The sequence below is a fragment of the Macaca nemestrina genome, chromosome 10 (assembly GCF_043159975.1).
Source record: "Macaca nemestrina isolate mMacNem1 chromosome 10, mMacNem.hap1, whole genome shotgun sequence".
Classification (NCBI taxonomy): Eukaryota; Metazoa; Chordata; class Mammalia; order Primates; family Cercopithecidae; genus Macaca; species Macaca nemestrina.
Window position 1 is genome coordinate 29,829,231 of NC_092134.1, and position 17,939 is coordinate 29,847,169.

Consider the following 17,939-nt stretch of genomic DNA (forward strand, 5'->3'; position numbering starts at 1 on the left):
AATGCACGTAAAATGTCTGGAACAGAGTGGGTGTTTGATAAAAGGTTGCTTTTGTTAATATTTACTGAAGATCACAGAACTAGCAAAAGGAGGAAGAGGTGAATAAAGTATGTCAGGCTCCAGGGTCCATTCTTTACCCATCGTGAACAGCATACATCCTCCCATGGCAAAAGGAAAGCCACATTTGTTTCTTGATACAGAACATTAATCTCTTTCAAATGTGTTTTTGTTGTTGTTGTTGTTGTTGAGATGATGTCTCGCTCTGTCACCCAGGCTGGAGTGCAGTGGTGCAATCTTGGCTCACTGCGACCTCTGCCTCCCAGATTCAAGCGATTCTCCTGCCTCAGCTTCTTGGTAGCATGGTGCCCACCACCATGCCCAGCTAATTTTTGTATTTTTAGTAGAGACAGGGTTTTGCCATGCTGGCCAGTCTGGTCTCGAACTCCTGACCCCAGATGATCTGCCTGCCTTGGCTTCTCAAAGTGCTAGGATTACAGATGTGAGCCACAGCACCTGGCTGTCTCTTTCAAATTTTATTCCAGTTTATCTGATAAACACCATCGCACGTGTGTATATCACAATACTATTTATTTGGTTATTACTGTTTAGTGGAGTTAAAACAATCTTAGTGTTTAGTTGAAATGAGGTTTAATAAAAATGGGCTGGGTCTTCAATATATTTCTCATTTCAGTTCTGAACTATGACATTTTACTTGTGCTGATTCCAAGGTTAAAAATTTAAACTCAGTTAAAATGTGAGTCTTCAGAAAGAGTTTCAGAAAATGTGCTTTATCCTGGGTTATCGGATGGTGTTTTGCTGCCTTCGTTGCAAGTCCTGATGTGGCACCTTTGTTGAGTGTAGTTTACTTTATGCTCTACAAACTCAGATCACTATAGTTAGTTGCCAGTGATCATTGCATTGGTAACCATCTTGGGCTCCTCTATGGCTTATATTTAGAGTAGAAGTATGGTACAGCCTTCAAATAAACTTTTTAAGTCAATTTCTTTCTCTCTGCTTGTCTCCCTCTATGTATGTGTGTGTGTGTTTGTGTGCATGCATGTGCACGCATGTATACATAATTGTTTTAGTCTGTTCAGGATGCTGTAACAAAATACTTTAGATAGGGTAATTTATAAACAACAGACATTTATTGCTAATAGTCCTGGAGGCTGGGAAGTCCAAGATCAATGCACAAATAGATTCAGTGTCTGGTGAGGGCTTGCTTTCTGCCGCTGAGATGCCTTCTTTCTGTGTTCCTCCCATGGCAGAAGGAGATAACAAGCTCCCCTGGGTTTCTTTTTCATAAGGGCACTAATCCTATTCATGAGGGCTCCACCCTGATGACCTAGTCACTTCCCAGAGACTCGACTTCTTAATAACAACATATGGTATTAAGGGGTTGGGGATTAGATTTCAACACATGAGTTTTGGAGAGATACAAACATTCAGATTATAGCAATGATTGTTTGTATCACAATTTTACTTTCTATGCTTTCACTTCTGCATAGTAACTCTATTGTATCTGACAACATTATATCAAATGAAAAAAAGTAGAGTGTCATGGTAAGAATACACTGCTACAGTTTTGCTTAATAAAATTGACAGTAAATTCCCTTTTGATTATGATTTTTAAAGCTTTTGCATATTAAAAATATTAATAGAATTGGCTATATAGTTCTATTAGAATAATGTTATTACTAAAAGAGATAGTTTTTTATATATAGCAAATTAGCTAGCTGCATATTAGCTTGATATGATCATAAGGCTGGCAAATGAATCTGCAGGTGTGCAACGCACTACAGCGTGGACAAGGGAGGGTGGAAACAACTGCTGTCTAGTATTTTTCTGTGCACATGTCTTGAAGGAAATTAAGAATAATAGTAAAAGTTATTGGGGTATATTTGGAGGCACTTTGAGCACACATCTTGGTTCAAATCCTCCTTGCTTGGTAACTGAGTATCCTTGGACTTATCATCTAATCTTTCAGTCAGCTTTTTTATCTAAATAGAGATGACAGTACCTACTCCATACAGTTGCTGGGATGTGCTCAGTAACCGTTGATTTCTCTTCCTGCTTTCCTTGTGGCTGGCTTTCAAGAGTGTGAATAGACGTGAACATACAGAGTCTTCTACTTTTAATCTGATTTGCTTGTCTGAAAGGACAAAAGTGGGACTGCTTTGATCCCTAAGACTAGAACCACCCTGGGAATAACTCCTCTGTTCTCACCTGCCCTGCTTTCCATGCTATTCTTGCTGGAATAAAGATACAGTTCAAATGTTCTTCTGGCAGCTCTTTCCAAGGCATTACCTAGAACAAAGATGGTTGAAGTATGGGTAGATATTCCCCATCCATCCTGGGGCTTGCTTGTGGCCATGACAATCATGCCCGTCAGTCAGGGCCTCTTTCCTGTGAAACCTGGAAGCGTCTCCAGGGAGCCCCTCCCCACTTGGTGTGAGTTGGCATTTAAGTTGTCCTGACTTAAAAATTCTGTAGGAGAAAACACACAAATTGGAACACAAGGATCTTGGCTCACAGATGATCACACAAATATTTTTGCTTCTTTTTCAGACAAGCACAGAGAAGATTAAATGGATTACTTAAGATCCTAAATTGATTGGAGAAGCAGGATTAACACTTAGGGTTCTTGACCTCAAAATTAAGGCTCCTTTTAGTTTAGGCTTTTCAATTTTTGCTTCTGAAAATAGTGTCTCCCTGGAAGTGAGTGGCTGCAAGAAACAGTGAATTTGAAGTCTTAGCAGAATTATCCAACTACTGACTGGATGGCAGTGGGGTGGGAGAGTTATGGGGGAAATTCAAACATCAGCTGGCATGTTGGATTAAATGATCTTTAAGATGTATTCTGGGCCCCAGATTCTGAGATTCTCCTTACAGTGTCACTTAGAAATGTAATTTCCTAAATATGAAATGTCTCAGGAAGTAAGTTCCATGTCTGGGATTCATTTGCAATTAGACATTCAAGACTCTAAATAACATTTGGGTTAATTAACTTTTCCCTGGTTTCATAAAACACGTTTGTACTTCTGACCATCTTTGTATATTGTGCTCAATATAAGATTGTTAGTAGACTTGTGAAAATTATAAAATTTAGAAAATAAAAATCATGATGAAAATAATACATTCTTTTAAAGTCAAGGAACTGCTAGATGCATGACACGATATCATAATTATTTTTTGGTAGGAAGAAGTCTTATTTATCTGCATACCCATCTTAAAAAAAGATCTATTAAAAAGTTGACAATTTAAGATAATTCTAGACTACGAGATTTGAGAAGTGCACATCTGTCCATTTTTGGCCACAATGAATGTTAAATAGATTTTCAAGTTTTTTTTTTTTATGGGTATCAAAGTGATGTTCTTATTGAACCTTAAAAGCCATAGTGAGCCTCCCTTGTCTCCTATCCTCCCCCTTGCAGCGTTGTAAATCTAACTTCTGCCCGTCCTATTGTTCAGAAAAAAGCAGCCATATTGTGCTGATTGCTATTAAATTAAAGCAGAAAGGGAGAGACACAAATGTGGAAGCCCATCTTACCAGCAGGGATACCACTATCTTTTATTTTGCATTTTGGGAGGGTCAGAAAGTCATGACAGGCATCTGACCTCTGATAACCTCTTTGATGCTTCTGTGTGCAGTTTTTGGGGGAAGAACTTAATTAAATACAATTGAATTTCCCTGCTAACATTACCACTGAAAGGACTCCTTTTAGATGGCTCAGTGTTTGCTGGTGAGGAACAAACAAAGATGCTTCTTTTGTTCCTCAAAGAAAAGTTAGCATATGTTAGTTAAGGATTTGTGATTTCTTTTGACTAGACTGGCGGGTTCCTAAAAATTCAATGAGTCTTCTGAAATGGTAACCATGATAAAACATGAAATATGCGATTAACTAAAATGCTAACCCTCTTTATTCCTGTTGGTTATTACTAAGGTTAATCTTTTAAAGAGTTTACTATGTTAATCTATGCTTAAAAATTATGATCATTTATTTATAATGAAATTGCTAATGTATGGATACATCAAATATAACTTGTTCATCTCCTGGATTTTTTAGCTACCAGAGGAAGGGAAGAGTTACCAGCAGATGCGCTTTTGTGCTTTCAGCTAGGAGACAGTTAAAACAGGAGATGACAAAAAATATACAGTTTTTGGTTTTGAACAGTTTGTTGAAACTTTAAGAAGCTTGTCTACAAGCTATACTTTAATAAAATGCAATAATCTATATACTCTATAGGTTAAAAATCCATTTTCCCATTGTTACTCTTGGGCTTCTGAAATTAGTGGCTGTCAATGACAAATTGAGGAATCAGTTTTATAATCATACACAAATAATAAGTTATTTTATTCAAATTTGAGACTTGGTACTTATTGAGAGAGGAATCAGGTTTATATCTTCTTAGATAAAAAGAAACTTTTCCTCCTAGATGATTTTGTTTTCCTTGAAGAGAAGATTAGAATTAAGAGCTGATGCTTTTGAATTTAAAGTTGACTATTGTGTGTGTTAAGCCTACTTCCTCACCTCCACATCCTCTTCCTCTGTTTCTAAGCTTTCCCAGATCTCTCTGATTATTTAGGGGGAGAAAAAGTCAACACTTGACCCTGCTGCTCTATCTGGCTGCTGCTCCATCTCTTGTTTCTCATGCATGGTTAAATTCCTAAAAATGGTGTTTACTATACCCACAGCCTATATTTCCACGTCACTCTCCAGAATCTAGTTTCTATATTCACGATATACTATGTACTCCAGGGGAAGGTGCCCACAATCAGGACCACCATGTAAGTTTGGATGGTATACCTTACACAAGACTCCAAGCCAAGGGGATAGGAAGAGGCTAAAATTTTGGTGCATTTAATGGCTAGACTAAGTGCTACCATGGGGCCTTATCTGCCAAGAGGGGCGTGCCATTGTTACTGTGATGATGATAATAATTATTTTGTGCTTTGCCTGAAGGCTCCATAGGGCTAGCTGTGGCTTTGTCCACAATTCCCTTGGTCCAGTCTCAGCCTTTACTGTCTGATCTTATTTTTCAAAATCTCAACCTTTTAAAGCATGTGAGCAAGAATGAAACCTCATTTGTCTAAAGGGTACAAAATTCTTTGTCAACAGGAGGCCTTCCTCAAGGCGGTTAAAATCTTAAATCACTATGGGATTGGGATGAATTGTAGTTGACCTTTGAACAGCATGAGGGTTGGGGTGCAGTTGCCCTTGTGCAATAAGAAATCCATACACAACTTTTGACTCCCCCAAAACTTAACTATTAATAGCCTACTGTTGACAGGAAGCTTTACCAATAACGGAAACAATTAACACACATATTTTTGTATGTTATACATATTGTATACTGTATTCTCAAAGTAAGATAGAGAAAAGATGTTATTAAGAAAATCATAATGAAGAGAAAATGTATTTACTATTTGTTAAGTAGCAGTGAACCATCATGAAAGTCTTCATCTTCATTGTCTTTACAATGAGTAGGCTGAGAAGAAGAGGAGGGTTCACCTTCTGTCTCAGGGGTGGCAAATATGGGAGAAAATCACTGTATTAGTAGACCTGCGCAGTTCAAACCCATGTGTTGGTCAAAGGTCTACTGTATTTTTCTGTGTATTTAAACAAAATACTAGTTGAAGGAAGAAAAATAAAAATTAAAATCATTATGTAAAAATACAATGCCAATCTCTTTTTTTCAATCACTTGGCTGTCTCATGCCCTCCTCCTTTGCAGTCATCCTGATGGGAGACACCTGAACACTGTGAAGAGTCTGCAGACTTTATGACTAGGAAGGCTCACCTTGGAATCGCAACTCCAACCACTTACGCAGTGATATTGCCTTGGCTGTCCTTGAGTTCTGTGGGCTTCAGATTTTTCATCTACAAAATAAGGATAAAAATTGTTGGCTCTCAATGTCCTTTGGTGGAGGATAAACGGAGTTATTACAGGGCACATCTACTATTTGACCTGGCAGCAGCTCATAGCAGAGTCAGAATGTTCTCTCAGTCTACACTTTCCCCATGCTGACCCTCTATTAACATTACTTTTACTTATTCTTTTTCAACTGGATTTTTTTTTCTTTTTGCTCTTTCTTTAACATCTTGCTCAGCTGACATCTCTTCCAAGAAGTGTTTACTGATTCTTCACATTTGTCTAAATCTTCTCCTCAGGTCTGGTAGATGAGCTCCCCGGTACCTTATGCATCCATTTTCACAGTCTTTATCCTGCTATGTTGTAATTGCACCAGGGGAGCATTATGCTTCATTTATTTTTGTATCCTTGGTACTGAACATAGTACATGGCAAACCAATAACTATTTGATAAGCTGAATTGTCTTAATCTCAACATCTGGACAAGTGGAGAGAAAAGTGTCGGCAAAGCCATGGCAGTTGGGAAACATAGATGATTAGAAGCAGTGGTGACCAGACCCCTTCCTTGTATGTTTCATCTCTAATGGATATTCCTCTATTGCTTAATTTCTGATACATTGCGCTATCCACGTCTCTTCTTGGGGAAGAACTGATGTCTTTCCAGGGCTTCAGTTATGTCTTGTCTTGACCATATAACCTCTTGAAAGCAGCTATCTACAAAGATCAGTAGATCAGTACCTTGCTATTCCAGAACCAACAACACCTGGGAGTTTGCTATAAAACCAAAATCTCAGGCCCTCCTCTAGACCTCCTGAATTAGAATCTGCATTTTAGCTACTCCTCAGGTGATTTGGATGTACAGTAAAATGTAAGAAGCCCTGGATTAGTAGTAGGTGCCTTTAAGAATAATGTATTCCCTGAATTTACTGATATTTAAATGCCTTTGCCTATGATGTCTCAGAGAATGGCATTGGGTCTGTTGCAAAGAGAATGAAATAGAACATTGGTATATCGATGAGATCTTGGCCAAAATCAGGCAGTAATTTTCTAACCAAGTTAACTGCAAGTGAAACAATCCACATTAGATTAGAACTAAGTAGACAACCTAAATATTTAAAACGGGTTCAAATAAGTGAGAAACAAGTATTTCATCTTAATGTCTTGATCCTCTGCTTGGATAGAAAATGATTAACGTTTTAAAGAGACTATTTCTTTAGAAAGAAATGCACTATCCCACATCAAGGCAAACATGTTTTTTTTTTTATTTTATTTGGTAGCAGTTTAATGACTGAAGCAAGGATTTCAAAAGCTATCTCCTGGTTTCCGTTCCAATCTTAGAGGCAAAGCAAGTATTTGCTTTCAGCATAGTTGACACCCAAGCGTTCTGCAAATGTTTCCACAAAGCCAGCTGCCCTTTATAGATCCCCCTGGGAACTTTTCTTTTGGTTACTAACCCTCGAGAGCCTACAACTCCCTATTTGTGAAGGTATTTGTCAGACAGAAAGAGGTCATGAATCTTCAGATCTTTTTGAGGAGCATGATCAAGACTCCAGTTTGAAAAACTTTATCCCTTTGCTCAGACCTTTGGGCTCATCTGACGACTCCCTTCTCCAGCCTTATCATCCCGTTGGAACATGCCCCTCCACACACACAGATACACAAAAACAGCACTTCTGTAGCATTTCTTGGCTAGTATATTGTAGGGTTGAAAATTCTGAGAAAATTCATTCCTTATCTGAAAGCTTCATTGGATTTTAAATGCATTTTTATACTAACATTTCTGTTGATGAATCTTGTAGATGCATGAAATTTTATGTTTACTGCTTTTGCTTTATCACCAGTTCAGTCATGGTTTCTCCCTGGGTCTCACCTTTGTATCTTCCATAGTACCTTATTCCCTCCCCCTTTTTAAATAACAGAGTCCCAGAGAGTGTTCAATGACTGATCTCTAATGCCATGCGCTAGGTTGAATAAAAGGCTGTGGTCAAACACTCATCTGGAGAATCATGTTACAAAATCGTCAGTGACAAAGACCTGCTTCTGAGATATTGTGGCCTTCCAAGGACCTGATGGTGGATTCAGTTTTTACTCTTCACGCACCTATTAGGTGGTTCAAGTGTATAGATGCGTGTGTGTGTGCTTGCATGTGTGTGCATGCCTATGAGCGTGAACAGAACAAAAACCTCAACTCTCTAGCACATACCACCTGTTTTCACATCATTGTTGTTACAAAAGGCTTTTTTTTTTCCTCCTTTAATTAGCTGAGCTGTCCTATTTTTTCATAACTTGCCTCTTCTCTAACATATGGGCTGTAACCGTATTTCTTTTCATTAGACCTGAGCCTTGTTTGTCATTTATACCATACTTTTGCCTTTCTCTTTCATTTGGAAAGAAAGAGAGGCTTTTCTATTATTTTAGAGCAAAGCACCTCTGGTTTATGTGGCGACTCTTGTGGCTTTCTAAATGCACTTGATTTAGCTTTCAATGTGTAATTACTGCCAAACAAGTTAATTGCTTTATAAGTGTCCAAAATTCCCTGGTTTAATTTTGCTTTCATTTACCAACCTTCATTATACATCCACTGTTCAACATAAACACAAATGATTGTTAATGAATGCCTAATACCATATTCATTAGAAAATCAGATTAATGACTGGCAATGAATATCCCAGCTACTTTATTCTTTCAAGCTTTTTAGTTATTTATTTTTGCCTTGTTGATTACAATAGCTCTTTTGTTTACCAGGAAATTCTACCTGTACTCCTAGTCTGTTTCTTTCTGGACTCCTCGTCTTGCTTAAAAGTTCAAGGTAAAGGTTTCTAAGGTACTCCCATTCCTTAATTGTTCTTTCTTCCTGCGGATATGTCCAATATATGTAGCTATTTGTACATAAACTTTATCTCAATAATGCTTTATAAAAAATTAAAAAACCAAGGCAATCAGAATGCACATGATTTCCTTGGGCTATTGGCTACCATAAAGTCTTGTTGTTTGGACAACAGAAATCTCAGGACTGCGTTGTATAGACGGTCAGGTGGTACACTGAACTACCCTAAAAGGTACTGTTTTTGTATCACAGTCTCTGTGAATGATGCCACCCTGCTGTGCCATCCACAACTTGCATAGCTCTGAGGAGTGGCACTAAGAAATCTCCACTGAAATAAAAAAATGGATCAGAGCAGGGTGGTTTGGGACAGCATTCAGTGCTTCGTGCTGATTGCCCTGGGCAAAGGTTGCCTACTTGGAAGATACCACATGTGTGAATGTACATGGTTTGAGTGAGTAGCAGGAAGTCCATGGAGGAGGAGAACTGAGATGCACATCATGGGGATGGGCCTGATTTTCCCCCTGGTAATTCTTGCTTTTAAATGAAATTCCTTCCCCTCCCTGCAGACATGGGGTTGCTTTTCCAATCAAACCGGCAGCTGAGGTTCGAAGGCTATGCATGTGTGCTGATAACCCAACAGAGGATGATGGGTAGAATACAAAGTCCAGATGCTGAAATTTGAGCCCTGGCTTGTCACTACATAGTTGTGTGATCTTGAGCAGTTTCCTCATCTATCAAGTGCAAATGTTGGCAATTTAGAATTCCTTCTGGCTCCACAGCCTGTGACACCACATTCCTTTTGGGATGACAGGAGAGTTCCCCTGCATTCTTTCAATGCATTGACTGGATGCTTACCATGTGCCCAGCACAGAGTTGATGTCAGGGATACTAGGTAGAAGACACATTTTCTTGATCTCATGGGAGGACATATCGGCGGGCCCATGCACCCCGCCTGTCTTTGGCAGCAGTACAAATGCATCACAGTGGTAGCACTACTCACCTTCAGTGCTGTGAAATCTATTACCCTCCCCAATTATTTACTCCAAGTTCTAGTAATTTTACCTATTTCTTCCCCCTTGGGCCCCCTTCTACTGCTCTTCTCACCATTCTTCTATCATGGTACTTTAATCTCAGAGAAGCTCTTGTTTCTTCTTCCATTTTTGTCTCAGTTTCTGTCTCTAGCCCTCACCCAAGTCTACATAATCTATATTCCTTGACTCCACCTGTTTCTGTACCTTCAGAACATTTAGTGTTATTGGAATCTTAACTTTATTTATGTGATTCTTTGGTTACTACCTTCTGCTTTAGACTCTAATCACCTCTGGGAAAGGTAGTGGCAGACTCACCATTGTTTTTCTGACATATACTTGTATCCTGGTGATAGATTTTTTGGGGGTCTCTCCTTCATGACACCAATCTTAACAGACTGGTTTTAGCAAATATTGGGCAACAGAAAGTCAAAGACCTTGAGGAGCATAACTAAATAAATAAAAAGCACTGAATTGAAAACCAGAAGTATGAAAACAAATCCTGATATTATCTTATTAAGGTTTGGTATTTTAAGTAAAATTGCAAGTAAGTTTCAAATCAAATGTCTGGTTTGATAGTTAAGTAAATTTGTTCTCTTCCATTGTGAGATCCTCAGGGATTACCTCTTCTGACCTCCCTGAGTTTATCTATTGTATGTTTTGTATATTTGTTTCAGTCACAGGTGTCTACAGTGATAATTCTGCATGCCAAGCAACTCCAAATAAGTGACTTTCAACAAGAAACATTCATTTCTTACTTATGTTCATGAACCTGTGGGTTGACTATGGCTGCATTGGGCTCAGCTGGGATGGGCTTCGGGCTATGGGAGGTACAGCAGAGTCACATGGCAAAGGGTGTAAATGTTTAATTCTATTTCATCCCAATATATCACCATATTTTCAAAATACTTTGTCTCTCTCTTTCATCACATATATCAGAGTTAAAATTTTACATTTATTTGTGTGATTATTTCGTTACTACCCGTGGCTTACTCTGGACTCTTGAGGATGGGAACTGTGTTTTGGGCTCACCATTGTTCCCAAAACACCTGGGACAGTGCTGTGGGCAATATCGGGTGCTCAGTGAATGAACAGCCATTGTTTGAAAGAATTAGCTTCTGATCTGCCTAGAAACCATCACAGGAATGGAAATGTTTCTTTCTAAGAATTACTGAAGTGATACTAAATGCCTTGTTTCTAATGTTTCAGAAATCCCCTTGCTACATTCCCATTGTGAGCAGTGCCACCCTGTGGGATAGAAGCACACCCCATGCAAAGGTGAGTCAGTGGAGTGTTATGTGCAGGGCTGCTCCATAGTGCCGACCTTTTGGCTTCAGTTGCTTTACGTGTAAGCAGATTTGTTCCTTTGTATTTTTGACTTTATAACTAGTAAAGGATTTTTTACATTTTAAAATAAGAAGGATGTTAAAAGACATTTCCTAGAAAACCTTGGATCTCTGTTTGAGAGTCATGCTACCTCCTTATTCTTTACACACAGATATGTACACCTAGAAAAACCTGTATCATCCACTGATGTCCAAGAATAGAAATCACAGTACATTAGGGGTCTTTTCAGTGCATTTATGTGACCAACATACAGAAACTAGGGCAATAATTTTTTCTTACCATCATCCATAAAAATTTACAGCTGAGTTCACTAGGCAAAAAGTTGACCTGTTAGTAGTGTTCCTCTCCTGTACCATCTTCTACTAATTGGTTGCTAATGCTCTTTTTCTTGGTGAGAGCCAAAGTGAATGTTTGTCCCTATGATGTGCATATGCATGGCTATAAATGACTATGATGTGAACATGGAGATGGTCACCATGGCTGGCTAGTCCAGTTGTCATGGAGCTGTGGTAGCTTTCCAGATTCAGTCCCACTGGAGCTTTGTTTACAAAAGCAGGATTGGGATAAAAAGAACCTTTTGGCCAACACTGAAATTTACATCCTAAGGGCTTTAATCACCTTCATTTCCCTCCTATTTACCATGAAGGGAATTGCAACTTCCTCTAAAAAGGAACACACAGTCCAGCAACACTGATGAAATCACAACATCCCAAGCACATGAGGAGGAGAGAGTTTTCTCTTCTGTGGACTCCCTTTTTCAAAATTTGTGAGCAGTACTGGCTTAAATTACAGCTTGCAGAAAAGTAGCATATGGTGACTGGAAATACAATTCAAGAGTAGAAATCAAAGATGTAGAAAATCACATTTTAAGATTAATGGAAAAGGCCAATAATAGTAGAAAACATGAAAAATATGAAGTAGTTGAAAAACATGACCTAGTTTTCTCCCTGTTCTTACTTTGCACTAAAGCAGAGGAATGTATCTAAGTAAGGTATCTGCAATATGCTGTTTCATTAGTTATATGTCCATTTGGACTTCAAGGATCTGTGCAACTGAAGGATTCCATGACTCCTGGAATGGACTGTGTTGGAAAGGAAACAGGCCCCAGTAAAGTCCCTTTATTACTACTATTCCATAACTAGTATGTCAAGGCTCTTAGAAGACAACACTTCATGAAAAGTGACCACAGATCCATTCTCTCATCAAGGAGTAGTGCAGGTGACAATGAGAGTTGGCATTTAGCTCATACCGCAGCAAGATGATGCCTCTGGAACTCACAGACCAGTGCCCCCTGGGTGCCACTCCTTTCCTCTGACAGCTTAAGTTAGAACGGGGAAGCAAGTGCAGTCCTATGTAGAGCAGGGCTTGGCAACAGCTAGATCCTCTTTCAAATTGCATCATCTCTTCCTCTCTCTTTCTTCTCTCTCTCTTCCTCTCTGTGTTTTTGTGACTTTGGAGGAATTATGGAAGTAGGACTAAAAAATTTTAAGATTTATATCTTTAAAATACTTTCATATTATGTTGTTGCATATAGTATATACTGTATATTGACTGCTATATACTTTATTATATATTATACATTGTATATTATGCACTGTACATCAGATGTTGTATAGCACATGTATATGAAACATATACTATGTATAACATACTATCATATATGACAGATAACCTGTATTGTGTATGTGTGTGTGTGTCTTTGTGTGCCTCTGTGTCTGTGGCTGTGTGTATGTGTTCCAGCATTATACCTTATACATTGTATTTACTGACCACCTAGCAATAGTCAGATACTAAAAGCAACAGTAAAGAAAAAAGTCTTTGCTTTTTAGGAGACTATCAATAGTGAAGAACATAAATAATGGGAAATTATCAGATAAATAATTCAAGTAATTCCAGAAAACTGCTTTGTTATGAAAACTGTAGATTGGAGGTAATGAGGTTGAGTGTCTCTTGGGGTGGGAGAAGGGTGCTGCTTTTGCTAGGGTAAGGTGGTCACGGAAGGCTTTTCTTCTTCTTCTTCTTCTCCTTCTTCTCCTTCTTCTCCTTCTTCTCCTTCTTCTCCTTCTTCTTCTTCTTCTTTCTTCTTCTTCCTTCTTCTTCCTTCTTCTTCCTCTTCTTCCTCTTCTTCTTCTTCTTCTTCTTCTTCTTCTTCTTCTTCTTCTTCTTCTTCTTCTTCTTCTTCTTCTCCTCCTCCTCCTCCTCCTCCTCCTCCTCCTCCTCCTCCTCCTCCTCCTCTTCCTCCTCCTCCTCCTCCTTCTTCTTCTCCTCCTCCTCCTTCTTCACCTCCTCCTCCTTCTCCTCCTCCTCCGTCTCCTCCTCCTCCTTCTCCTCCTCCTCCTTCTCCTCCTCCTCCTTCTCCTTCTCCTCCTCCTTCTCCTCCTCTCTTTCTTTTTCTTTTTTCTTTTTCTTTTTTCTTTTTTTTTGAGTTTGCTGGATCATATAGTAATTCTACTTGAACCCGGGAGGTGGAGGTGGCAGTGAGCCAAGATTGCACCATTTCACTCCAGACTGGGTGACGGAATAAGAATGTCTCAAACAAACAAACAAACAACAACAAAAATAGACTTAATAGCCTTTAGAAGCATTTTCATTAACATAAAGAAAAACGCCAATGACTACTATTATTATGTCTGTTCAAAAATGTCCTCAGGGTTCAAAGCAATAATATACAGGGAAAATGTATAAGAACTGGGGGGAAAAGATAATGTTTATTATCTACCTGGAAATTCTAAAATTATCTCAAAATTATTAAAATATATAAATTATTAAAACCAACACTATAAATTACTTTGGAATAAATTTAAAAAATTATAAGACATATATGGAGAAAAGTATAAAATATTATTTAAGGATACAAAAGAAGGTGCCCAAATAAATGAAGAGATACTATGTATGTGAATGAGATGTCCATCTTAGTCTTTTTGGTGAAGTTAAAAGAAGACTGATCCTACAAGTTAAATGAAAGACCATAACTTGATCTTTCAATTATGAAGAAGAAAAAAATATGGGAACTGTTTTTACCAGATATCAAGACTTTTTATAAAGCCTTAGTAATTAAACAGCATGCTTTGTGCTCAAGCGTAGGCCTGTGGAACTGAACAGAATATATAAATCTGATATACAAAAGAAAGGATATTAGATACTGACGGGGAAAGGAAGGACTACGGACAACTGGCTATTCCTACAGAAAAAAAAGGTAATATTATTTATCTATTCACACTAAATAGAAAAGTAAACTTTGGGCAGGTTTAAGAAAACAGTAACTTTTAGAGAAAATACAAAATATATTTTATGACCTGAGGGGTATAAAGGGATTTCCCAAGGTATAAATATCATAAACTTTCAAGATATATTGATAAATTTTACTACATTATAGATTAAAAAGTTTCCTTTACCAAGCTTTATAACAAAAATAAAGACAGGTTACAAGTTAACAACAAATATTTGGAGAGCAAATACTAACAAGTAATTTATTTCTATAATTTACATGGAATTCCCACCAATTTGTAAGAGAAAGATAGTTAACTGGGCAGAAAAATGAGCAAAGGATATGAATTGACAATTCACGAAGAGGAAACCTGAATATCCAATAAAAGTATAAATAAAAGTTTTAGCTTATTAGTGTCAAGGGAAATGCAGATAAAAACTGTAATGAAAGATGATTTCATACTTGTAAGTTGACACAAATGAAAAAGTCAGATGATAAAACATGTTGACAATGGTATAGAGAAATGGAGAGTCTCACAAAAGCTGCTGCAGAATCACTTTAGAGAGAATTTTCATGATCTAAAACAGTTGTAGAATGTAAACACCTTTTATTTTATTTTTGATACAAATATTTGTACATATTTATGGGGTACATATGTGATATTCAGTTTAATGCACTGACTGTATAATGATCAAGTCAGGGTGTTTGGGGCGTCCGCCACCTTGAGTATTTATCATTTCTATGTGTTGGGATCATTTCAGGTCCTTTCTTCTGGCTATTTTGAAATATATAATACATTGTTGTTATCGATAGTCACCATACTCTGGTATTGAACATTAGAATGTATTCCTTCTATCTAAATGCATGTTTTTACCCATTAGCCAATCTTTCTTTATCCTTGCTCCCACCCTGATACGCTTCCCAGCCTCTAGTATTCATCATTCTGGAATGAAAACACATTTGACTCAACAATTTCCATCAAGGTGTGAAATTAGAGACTTTGTACTCAATGAAGACACATAGACCAGCAGTCTCCAACCTTTTTGCGTTTTGTGGAAGATCATTTTTTCCACGGACCAGGAGGGGTTTGGAGGAGATGGTGTCTGGATGAAACTGTTCCACCTTAGAAGATCATCAGACATTAGTTAGATTCTCATAAGGAGCGTGCAACCTAGATCCCTCACAGTTCACAATAGGGTTCGAGCTCCTGTGATAATCTCGTGCCACCACTGATCTTACAGGAGGCAGAGATCAGGTGATAACACTTGCTCCAAGCCTGCCACTCACTGCCTGTTGTGCCTTCTGGTTCCTAATGGTCTGGGGCTTGGGAACCCCTGACATAGAGGACTGTTTTCTGATGCATTGATGTGTAATGGAAAAGTAAAAAGCATGTGTTCATTAACAGTAGAGTAGATAAATACATTGTGGCCTAATTTAGGCAATGGTCTGTTGCAACTAGTTTAAAGGAATAAATTGAAGCTGTACAGACCATCAAGGATAAGTCTCAATAATCTGATGGTGATTGAAAGTATCAAGTTATAGAATTACTTACATATTTGGTATGACAGATACTGTCACTTAGAAGGTAAAGTTATACACCTTTGCTTCCCCCCCTCCCCCCCCCCCCCCCCCCAGTTTGGAGCCATTTGAGATGTAGACACACAGATCAGAAAGATGGTGGTAAAAATATATTCCGGGTCAAAGCTGGATTGAAGAACTTAGTAATGTTTCCAAAAATATAAACAGATCATATTCTTCTGCTCACAAACTTCCAATGGGCTTCGATTTTACTCACAATAAAATCCAAAGTCTTTATCATGGTTCCAAGACTCTACATAATCTGGACCCCACTACCCTACTGGTCTCTTCACTTATACTTTACTCTCCAGCCCCTTCCTCTGCTCAATCCTCCAAGCACGCTTCCCTCCTAGGTCCTTTGCGTTTACTGTTTTGTCTACTAACAATGCACCTTCTTGCGAGTTGCTTAGGAGAGTACCAACCCCAGATGTACTGGTTCTGAGTACAACCACACCAGATCTACTCGTTCTGAGGCAAGTGGGGCTCAGAAAGAAGTATGTTAGCTCAATCATTTTCTTCAATTGATCAGTTCAACAAATATTTATTCAGTACCTGCTGAATGATAGAACGTAAGCTCCTTTAGGGCATGTACTAGTCTGTCTTACTTTTTGTGGTATCCTTAGCTCCCAGCAGGATGGCGGTACATTGTAGATGTTCACTTGATATTTATTGAAGAAATGAATAAATGAGTGAGTGAGCACTTTGCAGGTACTAGAGGTACTCTGGTAAGCCTCTGTTCCTGTTTTTCTATTGCTGTGTTTAGTTGCTGTTCCTGGAATGACCTTGCTTTTCTCTGGAAGCTCCCACCTTGGTATCATATCTCCCACCTGTCTTTCCCTTGTTCTCAGCATGCAGCCCCACAATGGATGGAATTTCTCTGCCACAATTTGGAGTCAGCCTTAGTTATCAGGCCTCTCCTTGGGGAATAGGAGTGGAAAGGGGACCCCATCTGTGCTTCCCAATGAGCTGCCCACTAAAGCCACCCCTCCAGTGCTTGCTTTCCTGCTGCTCTGCAGGAACCCTTCTTGATAGAACTGTTTGGAAACAATTGTTAGTATTTGTGGAAGAAATAAATTGCTTTCTGAAAAGTATGTTCAATGGTTTTGTGTTTCAAACACATAACCAAATCAGTGATCCTATGTTAAACATGTCTTTTAAAATTATGTAGTGTACAAACCAAGGTTTGTATGGCTTAGCATGGAGGAGACGCAGGAGAGTTGGTCGTAAACAGGTTAGTAACCTTGGACTGCATCTTTCCCACAGCAAATGTTAAAGTGGACCTGTTAAAGAACAAGCCAGAATGCATCTAGGCCATGCGTGACCTGAGGACTCTAAGAAGTCAGGTGAACGTAGGGCAGGACAGACAACCTGTGGCCTAGAAAAGAGCATCATTTTCTCAGCAGGTGTGAGTTAGATTTGTACCGAAAGGCATTTTAAGATGTTTTATAAGAGAGTAATTTGAGAAATAGAGTGTCTTCATCTCAGCGTGACATGGCGCTGAACTCATTCTCAATCTCCTTTCTGACTTTAGCGGGGATTAACTCCTGCTGTTTCTGAGATGGTCTGGAGATACCTTTTATATTCAACTAGGTGCTTCTTTGGGCATTTATGTATGAGCATGGGAAGATTTTTGAAATGTTTGCTTTTTCTAATATCCAGTATGAATACCTGAAAGAAAAAGCATCCATTCACTTTGGCAAAACTACTAATAATTGGCCCAGAGGATAGCTCGCAAGTCAATGTCCTATGGAAATGATTTGAGGATCATATCAGCAAACCTGGGGAAGGTTCCCCTAGGGATTTCTCTGATTTCCAGGAATTTGCTCTGCCTGGAGTCATAGAGCATAAAGCTAGAAAGAGTTGCTTTTCAGAGGTGAAATCATGGCACAGAGTTATGAATAAATACCATAGGTTTTGATTTCTAACAGATGTGTATTGTTGTCTGGGGTAAATTAATAATAATTAGGTGTTTCATTCATTCAATAAATTGTATTAAGTACAATATATACTAGGCATTAATTTAGTCATATAGCAGTGAACAAAAAACCCTGACCTCATGGAGTTTTCATTCCAGTGTGG

General features: G+C 38.4%; 1 protein-coding gene across 16 annotated transcripts in view; it reads left to right on the top strand.

Annotated features, from left to right (window-relative positions):
• The window catches only part of C10H12orf42 (chromosome 10 C12orf42 homolog), a 193,300-nt gene that overhangs the window by 83,548 nt on the left and 91,813 nt on the right, over nucleotides 1-17,939 (top strand). For 15 of the 16 annotated variants that reach the window (XM_011769058.3, XM_011769056.3, XM_011769055.3 and 12 more), the window contains one exon: nucleotides 10,937-11,005. The exons of the other annotated variant lie outside the window; for it this stretch is intronic. In XM_011769058.3, the coding sequence (XP_011767360.2) occupies nucleotides 10,937-11,005 (69 nt within the window). The remainder of the gene's footprint in view (nucleotides 1-10,936; nucleotides 11,006-17,939) is intronic. 16 annotated transcript variants of the gene reach the window in all.